This window comes from Cebus imitator, unplaced genomic scaffold (genome assembly GCF_001604975.1).
Source record: "Cebus imitator isolate Cc_AM_T3 unplaced genomic scaffold, Cebus_imitator-1.0 Scaffold11, whole genome shotgun sequence".
Taxonomy (NCBI): domain Eukaryota; kingdom Metazoa; phylum Chordata; class Mammalia; order Primates; family Cebidae; genus Cebus; species Cebus imitator.
Window position 1 is genome coordinate 5,826,499 of NW_016107326.1, and position 18,581 is coordinate 5,845,079.

Sequence of the window (18,581 nt, forward strand, 5' to 3'; positions counted from 1 at the left end):
CAGGACACCCAGGAAGGAGCCTTCCCGCGGCTGCACAGGTGCTCCTGTGACATGGCTTGCCCGGTACCGTTCTGTGGTTGGAAAAGCAATTTCTATTTTAAATTACTTCTTATAAGAACATGACTTTCCTTTCAGACAAAGCCAAACATTTAATCACAGCATAATGCCTACACATTTTAAAATCCTTTCCCTCTTCCATCTCACCAAAAAAACAAAAACAATGCAGGAGACTGCATCATGTGCTCCTCTGTGACCCAGAGCCAGGGAGCCCGTCCCTCCCATTTTTGCGGAGAGGCTGAGCGCTTGGCTTTCCCCGGGGGTGGCTCTGGGTCCCCCCATCCCCAGCACACATAAGGAAGTTGAACAAGATGGTTTGGAAGAAATCGAGCTTCGGTTTCACTGTTCCTTCCCTGGAGTCCTAGGCCAGAGTTCCGCCTCTCCTCTGTGTCCCCAAGTGTCTCTGCTGGCCCAGTGAGGCGGGCCCTACAGCTCCCTGCTGTCGGCCTTCTCACTGTCCTGGCGCTGGTCCTGTCGCCTCTGCTGCACCAGCTGCTTGTCCAGTTCCCGGAGCTGCTTCAGAAAGCCCCGGTTGGGGAGGACGCAGCGGTTCTTGGCCACTTGCTGGATGGCATCCACCAGGGTCATGTCCTTGTGGATCATCAGGTAGGCCAGGACCAGGGTGGCTGACCGGCTGCGGCCCATGACACAGTGAACCAGGATCTTACCTGCAATTGGAGCGGGGAGGAGAAAGCCCACACTGAGGAGCAGATGTGGGGGCCGTGGGCAGGGCCCACTGCCATCCTGTCACCCTCTCACCCACAGCAAGTGACTCAGCACTGTGCCCCACAGCTGCCCCCTCTATAGAACGGGGACACTCTTGGTGTCTTCTTCATAGGGTTGTTGAGAAGGCAAATAACCCTATAAATAACTTGATTTTAGCACACTTTGTTTATGCTAACGAATGGCTGCTGAGCTCCCACAGCGTGGCTGGGCTGCCCTTCCCCTGTGCACCATGGCCAGAAAGCAGGCACCTCCTTCTTGGTTGTTGTTTCGGTTCTGGGGGAGGCTGGCCCCAGAGTCTCCCTGGCATGACCACATTCCTGGGGTGTGCACATGTCCAGCTGGATGAATGTATAGTCCTGGCATTCGAATCCCCACGGGCTGTTCAGGAGGTGCCGGGCCCCTGGCCAGCCCTGCTGATAACCAAAGTGTTTCTTCCTCTCCCAGAAAACAGGGTAATTCTTTCTGTCATGACTCAATACTTGAAACAGATGAAAGCTGTAGTTCATTAAGCCTTTTAGGGGCCTGACGTCTATTAAGTGGCAGTGGGGAGGGGAGAGAGTTGGAAGGGAGATGGAAGGGGTGGGAGAAAAGGGGGAGGTGGAGGGATCGAGAGAGAAAGGGGAAGAGAAGGGACAGAGGACACTCAGCTCTGGTAGGAGCTCCAAGAGCTGAATTTTGTTTTCAAGACTAGGGTATGAGGCCGGGTACAGTGGCTCACACCTGTAATCCCAGCACTTTGGGAGGCCTAGGTGGGCATATCACTTGAGGTTGGGAGTTTAAGACCAGCCTGGCCAATGTGGCAAAACCCCATCTCTACTAAAAATACAAAAATTAGCCCATCATGGGATGCACCTGTAGTCCCAGCTGCGCAGGAGGCTGAGGCAGCAGAATTGCTTGAACCTGGAAGGCAGAGTTTGCAGTGAGCTGAGATCGTACACTCCAGCCTGGGCAACAGAGCAAGACTTCATCTCAAAAAAAAAAGAAAAAGAAAAGGAAACCCAAATCCAGACTCTCTGCTGCTCCTCAATTGCATGCTTTCAGGAGTGACTCAAAGGTAGGCCTCTGTCACTCAAATCAGACATAGGCTGAGGCTGTTACCCTGCACCATGCCCCAACCCCTAGCCAGGTGTGTGCCTTGCTAAGCAGCCTCCTTCCTTGCTTTCAGGAGATGCTCTCTGCCCATCTCCCACGCACTATCTGGGAACCTGCCTTTCTTAGCAACTTGCAAAGAAATTCTGGTAGAGCCCCTACTTCTTCCCAAGAGCTTCTAGGTGTGTGGAAGTCCTGGGAAAAAGGATGCAAGGTGTATTATGAACTGCCGGGGCTGGAGGGAGACAGGGCAGGAAACCCTTAAAACAGTGAAAATAGGTCAGGCGTGGTGGTTCACGCCTGTAATCCCAGCACTTTGGGAAGCTGAGGCGGGTGGATCACTTAAGGTCAGGAGTAGAGACCAGCCTGGTCAACATGGTAAAAACCCGCCTCTACTAAAAAATGCAAAATTTCGCCAGGCGTGGTGATAGGCACCTCCCAGCTATTCAGGAGGCTGAAGCAGGAGAATAGCTTGAACCCAGGAGGTGGAGGTTGCAGTGAGTGGAAATTGTGCCACTGTACCCCAGCCTGGGTGACAAAGCGAGACTCCATCTCAAAAACCAGAAACAAAAACAAAACGGTGAAAATCTGGTCTGGTTAAAGCTTATTAGAAGCAACAGAGAATCAACCTCCTGCTTGAAAGCAGGCTTAATTTATTTATTCATACCTCCCTTATCCATAATAGATTTTAAGACGGCTTCAAAAGCAAGCTATGGACTGTTTAGGAACAAGAAAGAGCAGACAAAAGGAGAGTGTGATACTAAAGTCTGATCTTTAGCACCTCATGACACTTGCCCTGGAGTTTCTTAGAAGACTTCATTAAATTAAAACCACACTAATTCACCTTGGAGCATGCTGCATCGGGAGCAGTTAAGGCAACCCAAGTGGGGTTCCCGTGGCAGTATTTTGTGAGTACTTCTTTTTCTGATGAAGACTGACAAGTTCATTTTTTCAGATCCTATAACCAGCTGTCATGCCTTACCCTCCATATTTGGTGACCTCTTATACAGCAAAGTCACCAGGTGTTCAAAATAAGGGCAGAGGACTCTTCTGTGAGGCCTCAGTGACAGAAGGAATCCCTGCTGGCAAGCAGGTGTCCTGATGGCACTGCCTCTGATTAGCTCTGTGACCCTGGGCACCTCACTTGGCTTCTCTGGGCCTCTGTTTGCCCAGCTGTCAGGGCAGGATCAGAGATTAGATTATCTCCGAGATATTTTAAGAGTGACTGAGGTTGCCTGGGGAGTTCTTTCTAAAGGGTCAAGGCAGGGTAGGGATGGGGTGGGAGAGGGCCCCAGAGGCTGATTACAGCCCATGATACAGCTCCACAGCACCACAAGGAATGCTTTTCAAAAAGAGTGAAAAAAAGACTGGCTGTGAGAAGCCGGGTGGGGGGAATGGTGTACACTTGGCTGAAACCAGTCAATGGAGAACGAAGAACAAAGACAAGAGGAAGCAGAGTGATGCTTTGCTTTTTGGCCAGACTGTCCATCCACACCTCTTACATCAAGTGTATATGAAACATACAAGTGGGTCTGGTTGGCATTAAAAAGCCAAGCGCGTCCCTTAGTTTTCCCTTGTGTCCATCACTAAAATGCCAAGCAGTGTCCCTTGGTATTCCCTTGGGTCCAGCACTAAAATGCCAAGCTGCGTCCCTTGGTTTTCCCTTGGGTCCGGCACTAAAATGCCAAGCAGTGTCCCTTGGTTTTCCGGTGCATGTCTAGACACAACTGGGCCACCCACTCCATGTGCCAGGTGGGCTGAGCACCTGCTGTCCGCTGGGTATGAAGCCTATAATATTGCTGCTGCTGAGTTAGCGGGCATTTTGTTTGGTTGCTCTGACCACTCAGGGCACAGGTTACAACCTGATGGCCATTGGGTTGCTTTAGTTTGTTCTTTGTAGCATTTCAAGAAATTTTAATCTGTTGCCAAGACCTAAAAATTGAGCGATTTTATAGTAAAATCCAGATTGGAGACTTCTGAAAAGCCAGATCTCCCACATTTGCACTGACTCTCAGAAGACAAGCATTGGCTGAGGCTGAGTGGCAGGTGCCCCTCTGAAGGGGATACAGGGCTCTCTGCTTAGCCACAAGCACCCCCTACCCACATCCCCCTGCTGTACATGCAGCCAGCTGTATTTGTTTACACTCTGCATGCTTCTGCACATTAGGCATTTGAACCCTGACTTGAGGAAGTCTTCAGCCGGTACAAAAGCGTTGACAGCAGAGCCCAGCCTGCCATCTCCCATGGGGTCATGTCCTGCTCCCCATCCCTAGCCATCCAGTCAAGTCCCAGCAGCCCCATCCATTCATTCTATCCCCCTCATAGTCTCTGATCTGAGTATATACTCTCTTCCCTTGGCCCTTCGTTTGCTAGGTGCCACCTTGTCTAACAGTCACGACCCACAGCAGCCTGACACCTCCTCATGATGTTCTGTCATCTGCCTAGGCTAAGCTTCTACATGAGAGCCTGATTCTTTCTGGATTTGGCAGTGGGGGCAGACTCTAAAACGGAGTGCCAGGAACCTAAAACAAGCTTTCATGTGAGTATATCTTACAGTTCAAAGTTGGAATGTATTTTTTTTTTTGAGATTGGAAACTTTATGATGATGATGTGCACATGCTGGCGTGATTATATTCTTCACGGTATATGACCACACTTTATCAAAAACATCCGAGAGCCTGCTGTCTGCCAGGTTCTGTGCTAAGTGCTTTATGTGTGTTACTGCTGATCCTCATTAGAACCTCTGAAGGTAAACATTTTTATCACCGGATGGAGAAACCAAGGCTCAAAGAAATCACATTGTTAGTAAATTGTGCGACAGAAATTTAAACCCAGCCATGTCTTTTCCGAAGCCTGCCAGGCCCCTTCCATGAAGGGTAAGGTCTAAAATATAGTAATGGCAAGTGAGTGCATTAAACAGAAACTGAAAGATTAGGTTGCTGCAGTGTTTTTTTCATGTCAAATATGTTTTCAGTTAACATCAAATACTATGAGGCAAATTTTACCTTGTGGTGATGACTCAGCTCAGTTGCTTTTTTGATCCTGCTTGGAAACTCAGAATGTACACAGCACAAAAGACAGTTCAAAAATAGACTCATAAAAGGAAGGCTTGGAAATGAGGCATCTTCCAATACAAGCATGTTAGCTCTAGGGGTTTTTTTCATTGTGACATTGCTTTCTGAGCCAAAATAATGACATATTGTTGGTGGCTATGGCTGGCTGTGGGGTCAGGACCACCTCAGGATGCCCATTAAGGTCTGATACCGTCCAGCAGACCTGGCCTAGGCCCAGTCCCAGTTTGCAAGTTCCTGCCGCTGACAGTTTGGTCAGTCACTGAGCCTTGTCGTCACAACCTCTTGTGGCAAGAAAGGCTTTCAGTAACTGGATACCCTGAATTATGTGACGGCCCCACAAAGGGCTGTGTGACACATTGGGCTGAAGTCAGAGCACAGATTAGGGAGCTGAAGTCCCTCTGGCCTCTGTGGAATGCCACTGAAGTACACCCTGCAGCAATAACTGTATATTGTCTTACCCCCAATGGGTACCTAAGCTGTGCCCTTCTCTCCAAAATAGCCTTGTAGCTTTTGCTGGATTAGGGTGGCCAACAGTGCATTCCGAGCACAAAGACTAGCACTGTGATTTAAAAGATGGATAATTAACGCTGGAAAAACTTGGACACTGGAGGTGCAAAACCCAAATTATACCTCAAATACAGCTTGTCAGCTTTCTACTGGAGGCCTCGCTAGGCTGAGTGTAATTGGGGACATGATGGCTAGAGAGTGGGCTGTGAACTTGGTTGGCAGGAAGGGGAATTTAAAGTCTCTCCATGGATTCCCGCTCCCTGAGTGTTTTGAATCCCTTGTTTACCAGCTGAGTTGGGGCCCAGGCACAATTAGTGTCTCCGGCGGCGTCCCAGCTTTGAGGCCGAGCGCCTCTTGAAGTATGGCAAATGTTCTTTAGCAAAGACTCCGACAAAAAGGCCTTTCCTTTACACCCTCCCAATTTCCATTCCCCAGAGCTGCAATCAAGGCCTGAAGCCACCAGCAGCACGCTTGGTGGTGCAGGTCCTTAAACCTTCACAGCTTCCAGGGTCTTGGAAATATAGTAATGGCAAGTGAGTGCACTGAACAGAAACTGAAGGATTAGGTTGTTGCAGTCTTTGTTGTTTTTTTTTCAAACGTCAAATATGTTTTCAGTTAACTTCAAATACTATGAGGCAAATTTTACCTTGTGGTGATGACTCGTTTCAGTTGCTAGAGGGTGGACTGGTGAACTAGGTTGGTGGGCAGGAGAATTTAAAGTCTCTCCATGGAGAGGCATTACCGTCGGCCGCTAGCAGCCCCAGTGGCCTGGCTTCGCGACAGACACATTTTTCGCATGCGCAGATCCCGCTTCCGGCCTGGGCCTCAGGCGGAGAGACCTTGGGCTAGGGGCGGGGCCTAGGCGGACCGTGGGAGGGACGGGGCCTAGTCTGGGGGCGGGGCGGAACGGGGCGGATGGGGCGTCTCTTACTGTGGTCGTCTCGCAGCGCTCTGTCGATGAAGGCGGCCGCCGGGTAGAAGAAGACACTGAGGTCGAAGGTGGGCAGGTCTTCGGCCTCCACACCGTGGTACTGGATGTCCATGTCGTGGTAGTAGTCGGGCCCGGTGTCCACGTTCCAGCGGCCGTGGGCCGCATTCAGCACGTGCGTGAAACCAGCCTTCTGCAGCCCGTAGCGGTCCAGCGCCGTTGCCCTGAGTGCGGGGGAGAGAGGTCGGTGGGCACGCTGCACCTTGCCCGGGGTCTGGGAAACGGGCTGCCCACGCTTTCTGCCGTGGATTCCAGTTCCCAGAATAAGGACGAATCATTGCAAATGAAGCCCCAAAGCTCTGTTCTTACCCGGTCCCCTAGGCCACCTGCTGCTTTATGATTCTGGCTCGACTGTTTCAAGAAAGGAAAGGGTAGAGGCTGGGGTAGGTGGGCTGAGCTATTCGTTCGCCCATTCATTCTTTCATCATTCACTAGACACAGCGGAGCCTGGTGCTGCACTCTGTGGTGGTCGCAGGTCTGGACCTGCCAAATCGCCCGAGAGCCTTCCAGAATAAACTGTTCATTGGGGCTGCCTTCACCCAGCCTCTCCTCTGAACCTGCTGGATGTTTTCAGGGTTTGGAGATGGAGGCTCAACTGAATGGTTTAAAGCAAGGCCTTCCATGAGAGGATTGGATTGGGATTGGGCAAAGTTCACAAATTCACATTGGCACGATGTGAACGGGAAAGTGTTGCTTTGGGGAGCTGTTGCCCAGTTGGGCAGAGCATTGTTCTGAGAAGGATGGCTTTTTGAGCTATTGTTTGAATTGCAGGGAGGTTCTTGAAGCCAGCAGTGAAGTTATTTAATGGGCTACAGCTTTATCTTTCTAGGCAAGAATTTCCAGGAACGGTAAAGTCCTCTCGAAGTAGATGGTTCTGAACATAACTCGACCACAGGGCAGCATGGTGGGGCTGGGCTGGAGCTGGGCTGCCAGAGGAAACACGGGTTCTTCCTGCCTGCAGGGCTGGGCAGGGAAGGGTGTGTGTCACTACAAGTGTCAACTTTGGTAATGGAGGGGAACAAGGAGGCAAGCCAGGGCCAAGCCAAGGAAACAGCACCGCCTAAGGTATGGAGATAGAGACAACGAAGGCCTTTCAGAAAGCCTTCACTATTTCCTGTAATCAATTCTCCATCCCCAGATTTGAAGTCTATTGTGTGCCAGGCACTGTGCTGGGTGCTGATGGTAAATAAGTGAACAGGGACCAAACGCAATGGCTCACACCTGTAATCCCAGCACTTTGGGAGGCCGAAGCAGGCAAATCATTTGAGGTCAGGAGTTCAAGACCAGCCTGATCAACATGGCAAAACCCTGTCTCTACTAATAATACAAAAAAAAAATTGGCTGGGCTTGGGGCACATGCCTGCAGTCCCAGCTGCTCGAGAGGCTGACACAAGAATCGCTTGAACCCCAGAGGTGGAGGTTGTGGTAAGCCAAGATGGCACCACTGTACTCCAGCCTGGGCGACAGAGTGAAACTGTGTCTTAAAAAAACAAACGTGAACACGTTAGTCAAGGTCCCTCAGGAAGGTCAGATACTAATGCGGGTAGGAAATAAACAACGCATACAGATAATTTCAGATAGCAGTGAGAGCTATCCCAAGGACCTAAAACTTTATGACATGCTACAGAATGACTGTGGTCCTGCTTCAGGCAAGGTGATCAAGAAAGGCCACTATGGGGAGGTGGGGTTTAAGCCAAGACAGGGATGAGAAGGCTGAGGAAGAGTTGGAAAAAAAGTGTTTCATCCAGGCGAAGGGAACAAGTGCTGAGAACAGAAAGGAAGCCAGTGTGGCTGAAGTAGCAAGGGGAATAGCGGTACAGGAGTTTAGAAAGGAAGGAGGGGCTGGATCGTGGTGGGCCCTGCAGGCCATAGGAAGGAGTTTGAGTATTATTGTAGTGTGGTGGAAGTCTGCTAGAGGATTTTAAGGGAGGAGTAAGCATTCTTTACTTTTTTAAAGATCAATCTGGCTGGACAAGCTGGCTCACACCTATAAACCTGGCACTTTGAGGAGGCCTAGGTGGGAGGGTGGCCTGAGCCCAGGAGTTCAAGACCAGCCTGGCCAACATCATGAAACCCCATCTCTACAAAATATGAAGAAAAATATTAGCCAGGTGTGCTGGCAGGTGCCTGTAGTCCCAGCTACTGGGGAGGCTGAAGTGGGAGAATCACCTAAGCTTAGGGAAGTCCAGGCTGCCTTGAGCTGTGATCGCACCACTGCACTCAGTCTTGGCAGCAGAGTGAGACTCTGTTTAAAAAAAAAAAAAGGAAAAGAAAAATCAGTCCGGCTGATGTGTGGGAACAGATCGTGGATGCCAGGATCTGTGTCTGGGAGTCAAGGAGAGCTTTAGAGGGTGTTTAAAGAGACGTGATCCAACCTGGGTTTAAGAAGACATCTCCCTCAATAACACAAAGACCAGTACATCAGCTCAGGTAAGATGTGACAAGGGTCTGGAGCCATACCAGTAAAAGGGTAAAAGTGCCATTGTGCTCCAGCCAAAGGCTCCTCTCAAGGCCACTGGTAAAAGGATATGGACAGAAGTGACCGTGTTGGATGCTAGCAGGGACCAACACCCTGGGCCAGGAGGAGCCTCACACCAGAAATACGTGCCATGGCCCCTCAGCCAAGGGCACACTTATCTTTCACTGATTTCCTGGAGCTTTTTATTTGCCATGAGAACCATGGTGGTGTCCAGTGTTTGGGAAAGGGATTGAGCATTTGGAAACATTTGCAAACAGCCCATTGGAACTGTGGCATGGGGAGGCGGGGAGTCCCACTGAGCACACCTCCACTTGGCTCTTGCTGCAGACATTCTGACTGTGGAACACATTGGGCTTTCAATTTTTCCTCAGAAAGGTCTGCTTTTCATTTTTCCTGTTGTCCCAAAGCATGTATACAACAAACATTATGCTCTGGGGACGTAGATCTGATCCCGATTAAAGCCACCACTAATGTGGTCCATCTTGCTGAGTAGCAATCAACCTCACTTTGAGGTTGAGCTCAGTGGAAAAATTAAAAATAACTCTCCTTGACAGGAAGTTCCTACCCACCATGAAGACTGTTCTCTCTGGGTTCAGTAACTGGCTTTCAACATAATCAAATGGCAGTTTGAATGAATTACAATTTGCACTTTGCCACTTTTGGGCAAGGGGGTAGATATGCAACAAGTCTCATTGCCTGACACCTCCATATCCACCGCAAGAGGCTGCCATTGGCTGTGCCTGAAGGAGAGAAAGGGGCTCACAAGGACCCCAAGACCTGGTGGGTATTTGAGGCCTGCCACAAGTTTTCAGGGTCTTGGCTACCTGGGCCGGGAAGGGGAGTTGATATCCTCACACATCATTCGGGGGACTTCCCCCAGTTTGGTTTACTCAGAGTTCAGTTGAGGGCTTGAAAGAGCATCCACAGCAGAATGGGAATCTGCAAATAAATGGAATGCCTCTTACACAGATGCTGTGGGGGAGGCAGAGCCATCATCACAGACACCCACCGTCCAATCCCCAGCTGGGATAGACACCCAGCTCAGTGATTACTGGGAGTGGGACAGGCTCAGAGAGTGATGTCTGGCACTATACCGTTTTGGTTTTGTTTTTAAATTTCAGGGCCAGATACATTATCTGCTCACATATGTTGAAAAGAGACTAACAAACACAGAGGCATTTTGAGGTGATGGGCATGGAGAAAGGGCTGTGTGCCCCACTCCTGGGTCCACATTAATGCCTCTGCTGAGGGAGAAAAGACTTCAGAAAGAAAAACAGATTTAGGAATTTACTTCCAGAATCTAGATGACACAGGAGCTTTAGTTACTGGTTAGGGGCAATCCTAGATGTGATCGTCTATTAAAATTTTAAATAATGTGTCATCTCACAACAAAAATAACACAGCTCTATGTAGAATGTAGAAAACATACCCTCCACTCCAAAAAAATCGCCTGTATTTCTGCTCCCCTAGAGTTAAAGGTTCTTGTTGGCTTTTGATGTAAGATCCTCCCATTGTTTTTCTAGGTATAGATTTGTATATTTTATAGAGAGTTGCTTTTTTTTTTGGTACAATATGATAAAGTTTCAAAACCTTTGATGTGGTGGCATATTGTAAGCATCTTCCTATAGCAACATATAACTTCAATAACTGCATGCTATTTCATTATATAGGTAAATCCCAATTTTTTCTTACCAAGCATTTTGCTGTTTCTTTGGGCACTTCTCTGATTATATCCATAGGAGACATTTTTACAGGTGAAATTGTTGAGTCAACAGATATGGCCATTTTAAAATACGTTTGATACTTGTTACTAAATTACCCTACAGAAAAGTTGGAGTTTGATTTTTATTCTCTAATTTCATAGGCAAAAAAAAATTAATGGTGTCTCATTTTCACTGATTCATTTTAGCAATGAGGTTGGACATTGTTCACACATTTGTTGTTGGACTCATGCAATTTACCTTCTATTTTTTTTACATTTTTTTGACGTTGCCCAGTCCATTGGAATCATGCAGTTTACTTTTTTTTTTTTTTTTTNGAATCATGCAGTTTACTTTTTTTTTTTTTTTTTGAGATGGAGTCTCACTTTGTCCTCCAGGCTGGAGTGGAGGCGCAATCTCAGCTCACTGCAACCTCGACCTCCCGGGTTCAAGCAGTTCTCCTGCCTCAGCCTCCCGAGTAGCTGGGATTACAGGTGTGTACAACCACGCTCAGCTAATTTTTGTACTTTTAGTAGTCAAGCTGGTCTTGAACTCCTGACCTCAGGTGATCTGCCCACCTTGGCCTCCCAAAGTGCTGGGATTACAGGCGTGAGCCAACACACGCAGCCTACACAGTTTGTTTTTGAAGAACACTGTCAGTCATATCCCAGTTCTGACTCACTTCTCTTGAACCCTTCTCCCTTCCTGTGAATTTACAGCCTAGCTCTGGATTCTGACTCCAGACTAGAGGAGGGCTGAGGAAGTGTATTCCTTCTTGCATGGCCCATTTTCCTCAGCTAAGCCCTTCCCTCCCTGCCTCCTCTGGCCTGACCCAGACACCTGCCAGCTCCTCTGGAGTTGTTCCCAGGAAGCTTGCTTCAAAGCCCCATCCTGGAGGAATGACAGATAAGCTATCTCTCCATGAGGCAGTCTCCTTGGGCAGTGCTCCTGACGTTTCACTTGTTCAGACCCCTTGTCACCCTCCTGTTGTCAGCCTAAATACCTCAGCCTCTGCCAGAAAGCCCATTTTCCCAGGTGTGTGGTCTTGCACAGAGGGTAGGAGGCACAAGCCACGAATACATATATCTGGACAAACCCCCCGCAGCTTCCTTCAGGTGGCAGCAGACTGCTCCCACGTTGCACAGACTCTACATTGAGCATTAAAGGAAGTCCCCTCATGGTCGAGGAGGTTCCCCACAGTATGATGTCTGCGGAGAATCAGCACATTTCCCACACCTGATTATGGACTTCTTTTTGCCGACAGGCTGTGTACCTTGCCATCTGGCACCTTATTTTTTTCAGATGGGTGTGACACTGTGGTGGTCACACATTATTTCATGGGTTTGGCCTTGATGTTGACCTTCTCCAATACAGTCTTTCTTTTTTTTTTGTTGTTTTTGAGACAGAGGTTTGCTCTTGTTGCTCAGGCTGGAGTGCAATGGTGCGGTCTCTGCTCACTAAAACCTCTGCCTCCTGGATTCAAGTGATTGTCTTGCCTCAGCCTCCCAAATAGCTGGGATTACAGGTACCCAGCTAATTTTTTTTATTTTTAGTAGAGATGGGGTTTCACCATGGTGGCCAGGCTGGTCTCAAATTCCTGACTTCAGGTGATCCACCCACCTCTGTCTCCCAAACCCAGTGGCATGCTAACCGTGCAGTCTCAGCTGTGCCCATTCCTTGCAAGTGGATTTTAAAACAGTGGGCACATTCTGGCATCTGATTTTGGTTAGTTTACCTGATGGGAAACGGAAATGTACTGGCCTTCCAGTGTTTTGGGTGTTCTCGTTACTTGCTATTGGTGGAGCTCCTCCGTGCTGAGGCACCTGAGAAAACAGGGCTGACCACTGAAACTGACGCAGCAACGGAGAACTGCTGGCCTACCGCCTCCGTTTTCTTTGTTTGCTGAACGCTACCGATTATAGCCTGTTGGCAAACAGAAGTCTGGCAGTACTGTCCTTGTGAGAGTCTTGTGAAGTTTAATGATCCCATATTGAAGCTTCTTTGAGAGGTTAAGATATGACTTCAGGGGCAAAAGGCAGTAGAAAGATGTATGTCAGAATGTGGTATTCCATGACAAAATATGGTAATTGCATTATAGGTAATTTACATTTTCTTTTTGTGTTTCTGTGTTTTCCAAATTTTCTAAAGTGTGCATTACATCATAACTGAGAACATAAATATTGTGAAATTTTTGCTTAGTGACCCCTTACTTTTTATACACTTTCAGTAATCGACAAGTCATATATTCATTTGCTATGTAAATGTATAGCATGATTTGTATTGTTATTTCCTTAGTTCTCAGGAGAGACCATTGTAGAGGCATACAGTGGCCTAAGGGTTTTTAACTACTGCTAGAAATCTCCTCCTCTCCCAAACTCTAGTCCTCCAAGGATAGAGGTGAAAAGAAGAGAATACCCAGGAGGCCTGGTTTTGAGAAATGATGTCGTGTGAGTGGTTGAACTCGGCATTTGTCTAACCGTGCAAGGAGACGGTTGATGTTGCTTGAGGCTGTGACCGCTAAGCCGCATTCTGGCCATGAGAAGGCCGGGCCAGGCCAGGGCCTTAGGCATCTCTCCCCAGCTGTCTTGCCCATGACTGCTGCCCAGCTATGCTTCGGTCGCCTTCAGTAGTTGGAATTTCTAGTTATTTCAGGTAACGCCCAGCATGTTAAATTGGCAACCTTGACTGTTTTGCTGCATCCTAAACTAGTCACACCAACCACACCTCGAAGAAAGCAGGTTAATTTTATCCCTGCTCGGTCCTTAAGGTGGAATTAGTTCCTCATTTTCAAGGAGAAGGAACTGTCTCAGCTTACTGACTTGCCTTCACCTCACTTCCCAGGCTTTCAACGCCAGGCCAGCCCTGGAGATCCCTCTGGCTTCTGAGGCTGTGGGTCTGGTCAGAAGCAGAAAAGCAGAAAGGACAAGACAGAGAGTCCCCTGGAAAGCCGGGGACAGGGTGGGGGAGGCCTCAGGCCTTGGCAGGAATCTGACCCCAAATGTCGGACCTTGGAGGCCACTGTAGTTTACAGAAAATCAAGGAGCTCCTGAGGGCCCCCACCATTTCATGAGCAGCAGAAGAGTTTAACCACACCCTGGCACTGGCTCTCCGACACCCACATTGTGGAGAGGGAAGAGAGATTTCTCGATTATCCTGTTTGAGCCAAGCCTTATCACTAGAGGCTGCCCTGCCTAGGAATTTGCAATCACTTTGACAGTAGCCAGGATATTTCCCCTCCTGCTGACTATAGGGAAAAAAAGGACTGAAAAAAGATTTTGCTAAGCAAATGAAAGATGTGAACAAGATTAAAGTGAGAATATTTAAATTACAGAAACTTAGTGCTTTCGAGCATACTCAAGCATTTTTGAAGCACCCATTTAGGGACTGCTGATTGATAAGAGGTGATGAATTATTCTTATCTCATCATTGACGCCAGTCCCTGGCTCTCTGGAGGGCAACACTTGGTTAACCTAATTTGAATCTAATTTGAATGACTTAAAAGTAATAAAACAAGTATGTGCTTGAACCTAATAAAGCCTAATTCATTTAATAGACCATTTCTTAAATAATTTTATTTTAGAGCTAGAAAGGAACCTTTGAAATCATCCTTTATTTTCTAAATAAAGAAACTGAGTCCTGGGCGAGTGCAATGGCTCACACCTGTAATACCAGCACTTCAGGAGGCCAAGGCGGGTGGATCACGAGGTCAGGAGATTGAGACCATTCTAACTAACATGGTGAAACCCTGTCTCTACTACAAATACCAAAAATTAACCAGATGTGGTAGTACATGCCTGTAATCCCAGCTACTCGGGAGTCTGAGGCAGAAGAATTGCTTGAACCTGGGAGGCAGAGGTTGCAGTGAGCCGAGATTGTGTCACTGCACTCCAGCTTGGGCAACAAAGCAAGACTCCATCTCAAAAAAAAAAAAGAAAGAAAGAAACTAAGTCCCAGAACAATAAAATGCTTTGCCGAAGGCCACACATAGTTGATGGCAGTACACAATGGGGACTGGGATGCTGTGCCAAGTCATGCTTGAGCCCTTCACCCAACGCTGAGCCTGCAGTTCCACTTATGGCAGATTCAGACCCCTATCAAGTTAGAAGAACGAGTGGTGTGTGGGTGGCAGCACCTTGAGTGAAGAATTCTTCCCCCAAACCCCAGGAATATCTGCAAGGTGGCCAGCCAGGCCCAACTCCTTTGACCTGCTGAGGCGGCAGCCTGAGCACCCTCCGCATTGCCCCCCTGTCTGTGGCCTTTCCTCATTAGACTGCAGTGGCAGGGCCACCTTTCCCCTCCTCTGGGCTGCTGAGCAATGGGGACTTGGAGTTACCAGGCAGCCCACTTGGCAAATCCCCTTGGGTTAACCTGGGATTGAGGAAATGCTTTAGCAATTTTGAAACTTTGATGTGTCTGCCTTCTTAGGCCTTAGGTCACCTTCCCAGAAGGCCTAGGAGGACAGGTCCTCCTTCCAACACTCTGCCCTCCTTCCAACACTCATGATGGAATCTCATGGGAGAAATCTGACCCAGGGTTGTTTTCTGTCCCAAGGCTTCTTCCCCTAGCATGGGGGACCCTGGGTGGCAAGGCACAGTGACTGTTCTTTACCTTCCTCATACACTATGAGTCCAATTTCCAGAACCTGCCTGATTTGTCACAGTTCAAACTTGATGAATGTACTGGGCACTGTGAGACGGGCTTTGTGTGCATTAACGCATAGAATCCACATTTTATTGGTGAAGAAGTTGAAAGTCACAAAGCTTGAGTGACTTTCCCAAGGCCACACAGAAACCAGTATATGGCCCAGACATTGTGGCTCCAGAGCAAATGCTTAGCCACTCCGGCACTCGCCAAAAAAGGAGCAGGGAAAGAGTGAGCTTCGTCTTAGAGGTATGTAAGCGCTGCTGAGGGCCCAACAGTCACTGGCCTGGGCTCCAGGGATAGATGGTAGCTTTGCGCATCCCAGGACATGCATCCTTATTCCTGGGTCCTGACTTCCTTCACTTCCAGAGCCTTGGTACTGGCTTTCAAAACTCTTAGGTGATTTTAGGGAAAGGAAAAACCTAACCAAAATATAAATAATCAAATTAAAACTGAGGCTTTGTGCATGAGGAACCAGCTTGGAGCTTTTGGCTGCTTTGGGCAACCCCCCCTGCAAAGAGACCAAAAAACACAAGCAGCCTTGCCTGCTTACCGCCCAGGTTATAACTTTGTATGGCTACATTAGCAGTGGAGTGAATTGCTCTGACAATAAGCATCTGTGAGTCTCATTAACCTTGTTAAGTGAGTGTCACAGAAAGGAGCCCATAGCTCAGGGCTGAGATCAGGGACAAGCATCCCGCCATGCTGACTTGAGGCTCCCTCCCCCAGCTGGGGGTGCAAGTCTCACACACCTGCATGTGCTTGTATTGGGGCTCGATTAGGCAGAGCTGGATTGAATTGAAAGGGCAGTGACGTTTTCCATTTTCTTGGTTGAAAGAAGCAAGTTCAGGGTCAAACATCAAGAAGGCAAGCATATTTTATTGTCTGACACTCTATTAACTAGAACATGTCAGTTCTGCTCAGACACTCAGTGGTTTTCTGAATGAAGTCCCTTGGCCGGCATTCACCCTTCCATGAGCTGTCTCTGACCTACCTTTCCAGATCTCTTTTTTGTTAAGTAACCATAATATTTGCATTTGTCTATTACTTTTTTTTTTTTGTTTTTAGATGGAGTTTCACTCTGTCCCCTAGGCTGAATTGCAGTGGCTTGATCTCAGCTTACTACAATCTCTGCCTCCCAGGCTCAAGAAATTCTCCCACCTCAGCCTCCTGAGTAGCTGGAATTACAGGTGCCTGCCACCACACCCAGCTAATTTTTGTGTTTTTAGTAGAGATGGGGTTTTGCCATGTTGGCCAGGCTGGTCTCAAACTTGTGACTTCAAGCGATCCTCCTACCTTGGCCTCCCAAAGTGTTAGAATTACAGGCATGAGCCACTGCCCCCTGCCAACTATTCTTCAAGTTGAGGAAAAGGTAAAAGAACCTGCCCAAAGCCAGTGCACCTGACCAGGAGGCTGTGGCAGATGGCATTGTTGTTAGAGCATTTGCAGCCCCTCTGGCAATGCTGGTTATACTTTGCTGCCCCACTGACATGAGGCTTTGGCACAGACTTGCTTTTGCCAATGAAATGTGGGCAGAAATGGCATGTGTCACTTCTAAACCAGCTTATGGTTTGCCAGGCCTCTCTTTTCTTTCTGCTGCAAGGCCAGTAAGATCTCAGATAGGGGCTGCTCTGTCAGCTTGGGTCCTAGACTAAAGTGGCCGGGAGCGCAGCAGAGCTGGCCCACCATGGACCACAGTATGAGTAAGGAATAAGCCACTGCTGTGCAGGCTGCCACATTGTTGGGGTGAGCTGTTAGACTAGCATAGCCAGTCGAAACTGACCACACAGCAGTAGAATTTGGCTTAATCTCAGACCCTCTGAAAGTATATCACATTTATCCCCTGTATTCCCAATGAATCCCTGTTTTCCTCACCTCTGTAGCTTTTCCCATCCTGCTTCCTCTGCCTGGAATTTCTTTGAAATCCTACCCATCTTTCAAAGTCAAACCTGGATCCATGTCTTCTGTGATCTTTCTCAGATCCGCAATAGCATCAAGCACTTACTGAGCATTTACTACATGCCAGATACTACCCTAGCATTTGTTTTATTTCATTTAATCTTCACCCCGTGAGATAAGTCCTATCACTGTAGCCACATAAGGTGAAGAGAGGTAAAATAATTTGTCCAAGGTCACACAACTGGTAACCGGCAGAGCCAAGATTCAAACCCTATGCTCCTTCCACTCCAGTACTCACTGCTATTTCTGTTCCCTGTTACATTTCTACATATCTCTTTGCTCTCCCCTCCTCATCTCTGAAACAGCTTCTGTACCTGACTGACCATGCTTTGTTTTTGTTTTTGTTTTGATCTGGGTTTGAGTATGAATTTTACCCCTTTCTGGTGGTGAGACCTTCGGCTAGTCACTTGATTTCTCTGAGCTTCAGTTTCTTCCTTACTTCTCCTGCAGCTCCAAACAGGGTGCCCAGTAAACGCTTACTAGCTGACCGACTGAATGAATGAACTCTCTGAGCTATGATTTGTCCATTTGTAAAATGGGAATAATAATGGTTCCTCCTTTACAGGGTTGTTGTGGAGTCTAAATGACACCTAGCACAAAGCATGACACCTAACACCTAAGAATTCAATACAACTTAGCTATTATTATTATAAGCCATAGGAAAGGTAAATACAGTATATAATATACAGAGAAAAAGCTTACTTCTCACAATGGGGATTGGGGAAAGCTAGTTTCATGGCAGAAGTGACTTGAGTGGACTTTGAAGAATGCATGGGATCTGGACTTGGACATGAGGTACAGGGAGACATTTTAGGCAAAGGGAAGAGCATAAAGACACAGACAGTTTAAGTTTTAAAATCTTAATCCCTCGTTCCTCAGTTGTACCACTTCTAGGGTCAGATCTAAAGAAATAAGTGTAAATATAGAAAAAGCATTATGCATAAAGATGTCCACTGCAGCGTTGTTTATAAAAGTGAAAACGTGGAAATAACTGATATGTCCAACAATACGGAAGTAGTTAAATGAATGCTCTTCTATTCATCTGATATATTGTCATATGTCTATTATAATTAAATATATAAGAAGTGTATAATAGAAAATGTTTATGAATGATGCTATGTGAGAAATAAGAGAAAATGAATAATCAATATAGTTACAATTATATGAAAACAACTTCCAAAACCAAAAGCAATATTCGGAGAGTCTAGGAGGAAATATGCTAAAATATTAATAGGAGTATCTTTGGAGTAATGGTCTCTGGTGACTGCTTTGGGATATTGAAAGCAATCTTTCTTACATTTATCATTTTTTTATTATCATAGCTAATCTTTTTTTTTTTTTTTTTTTTTTTTTTTTTTTTT

The 18,581-nt window shown here is 47.4% G+C and overlaps 1 protein-coding gene across 2 annotated transcripts in view; it reads right to left on the minus strand.

Moving 5' to 3' along the window:
- Positions 1–129: 129 nt before the first annotated feature.
- The window catches only part of DUSP29 (dual specificity phosphatase 29), a 38,234-nt gene continuing 19,782 nt past the window's right edge, over positions 130–18,581 (minus strand). For both annotated transcript variants that reach the window (XM_017549781.2, XM_017549773.2), the window contains 2 exons: positions 6,385–6,605; positions 130–725 (listed from right to left, as the gene is read on the minus strand). In XM_017549781.2, coding sequence (XP_017405270.1) covers positions 484–725; positions 6,385–6,605 — 463 coding nt within the window. In that variant the 3' untranslated portion in view covers positions 130–483. The remainder of the gene's footprint in view (positions 726–6,384; positions 6,606–18,581) is intronic.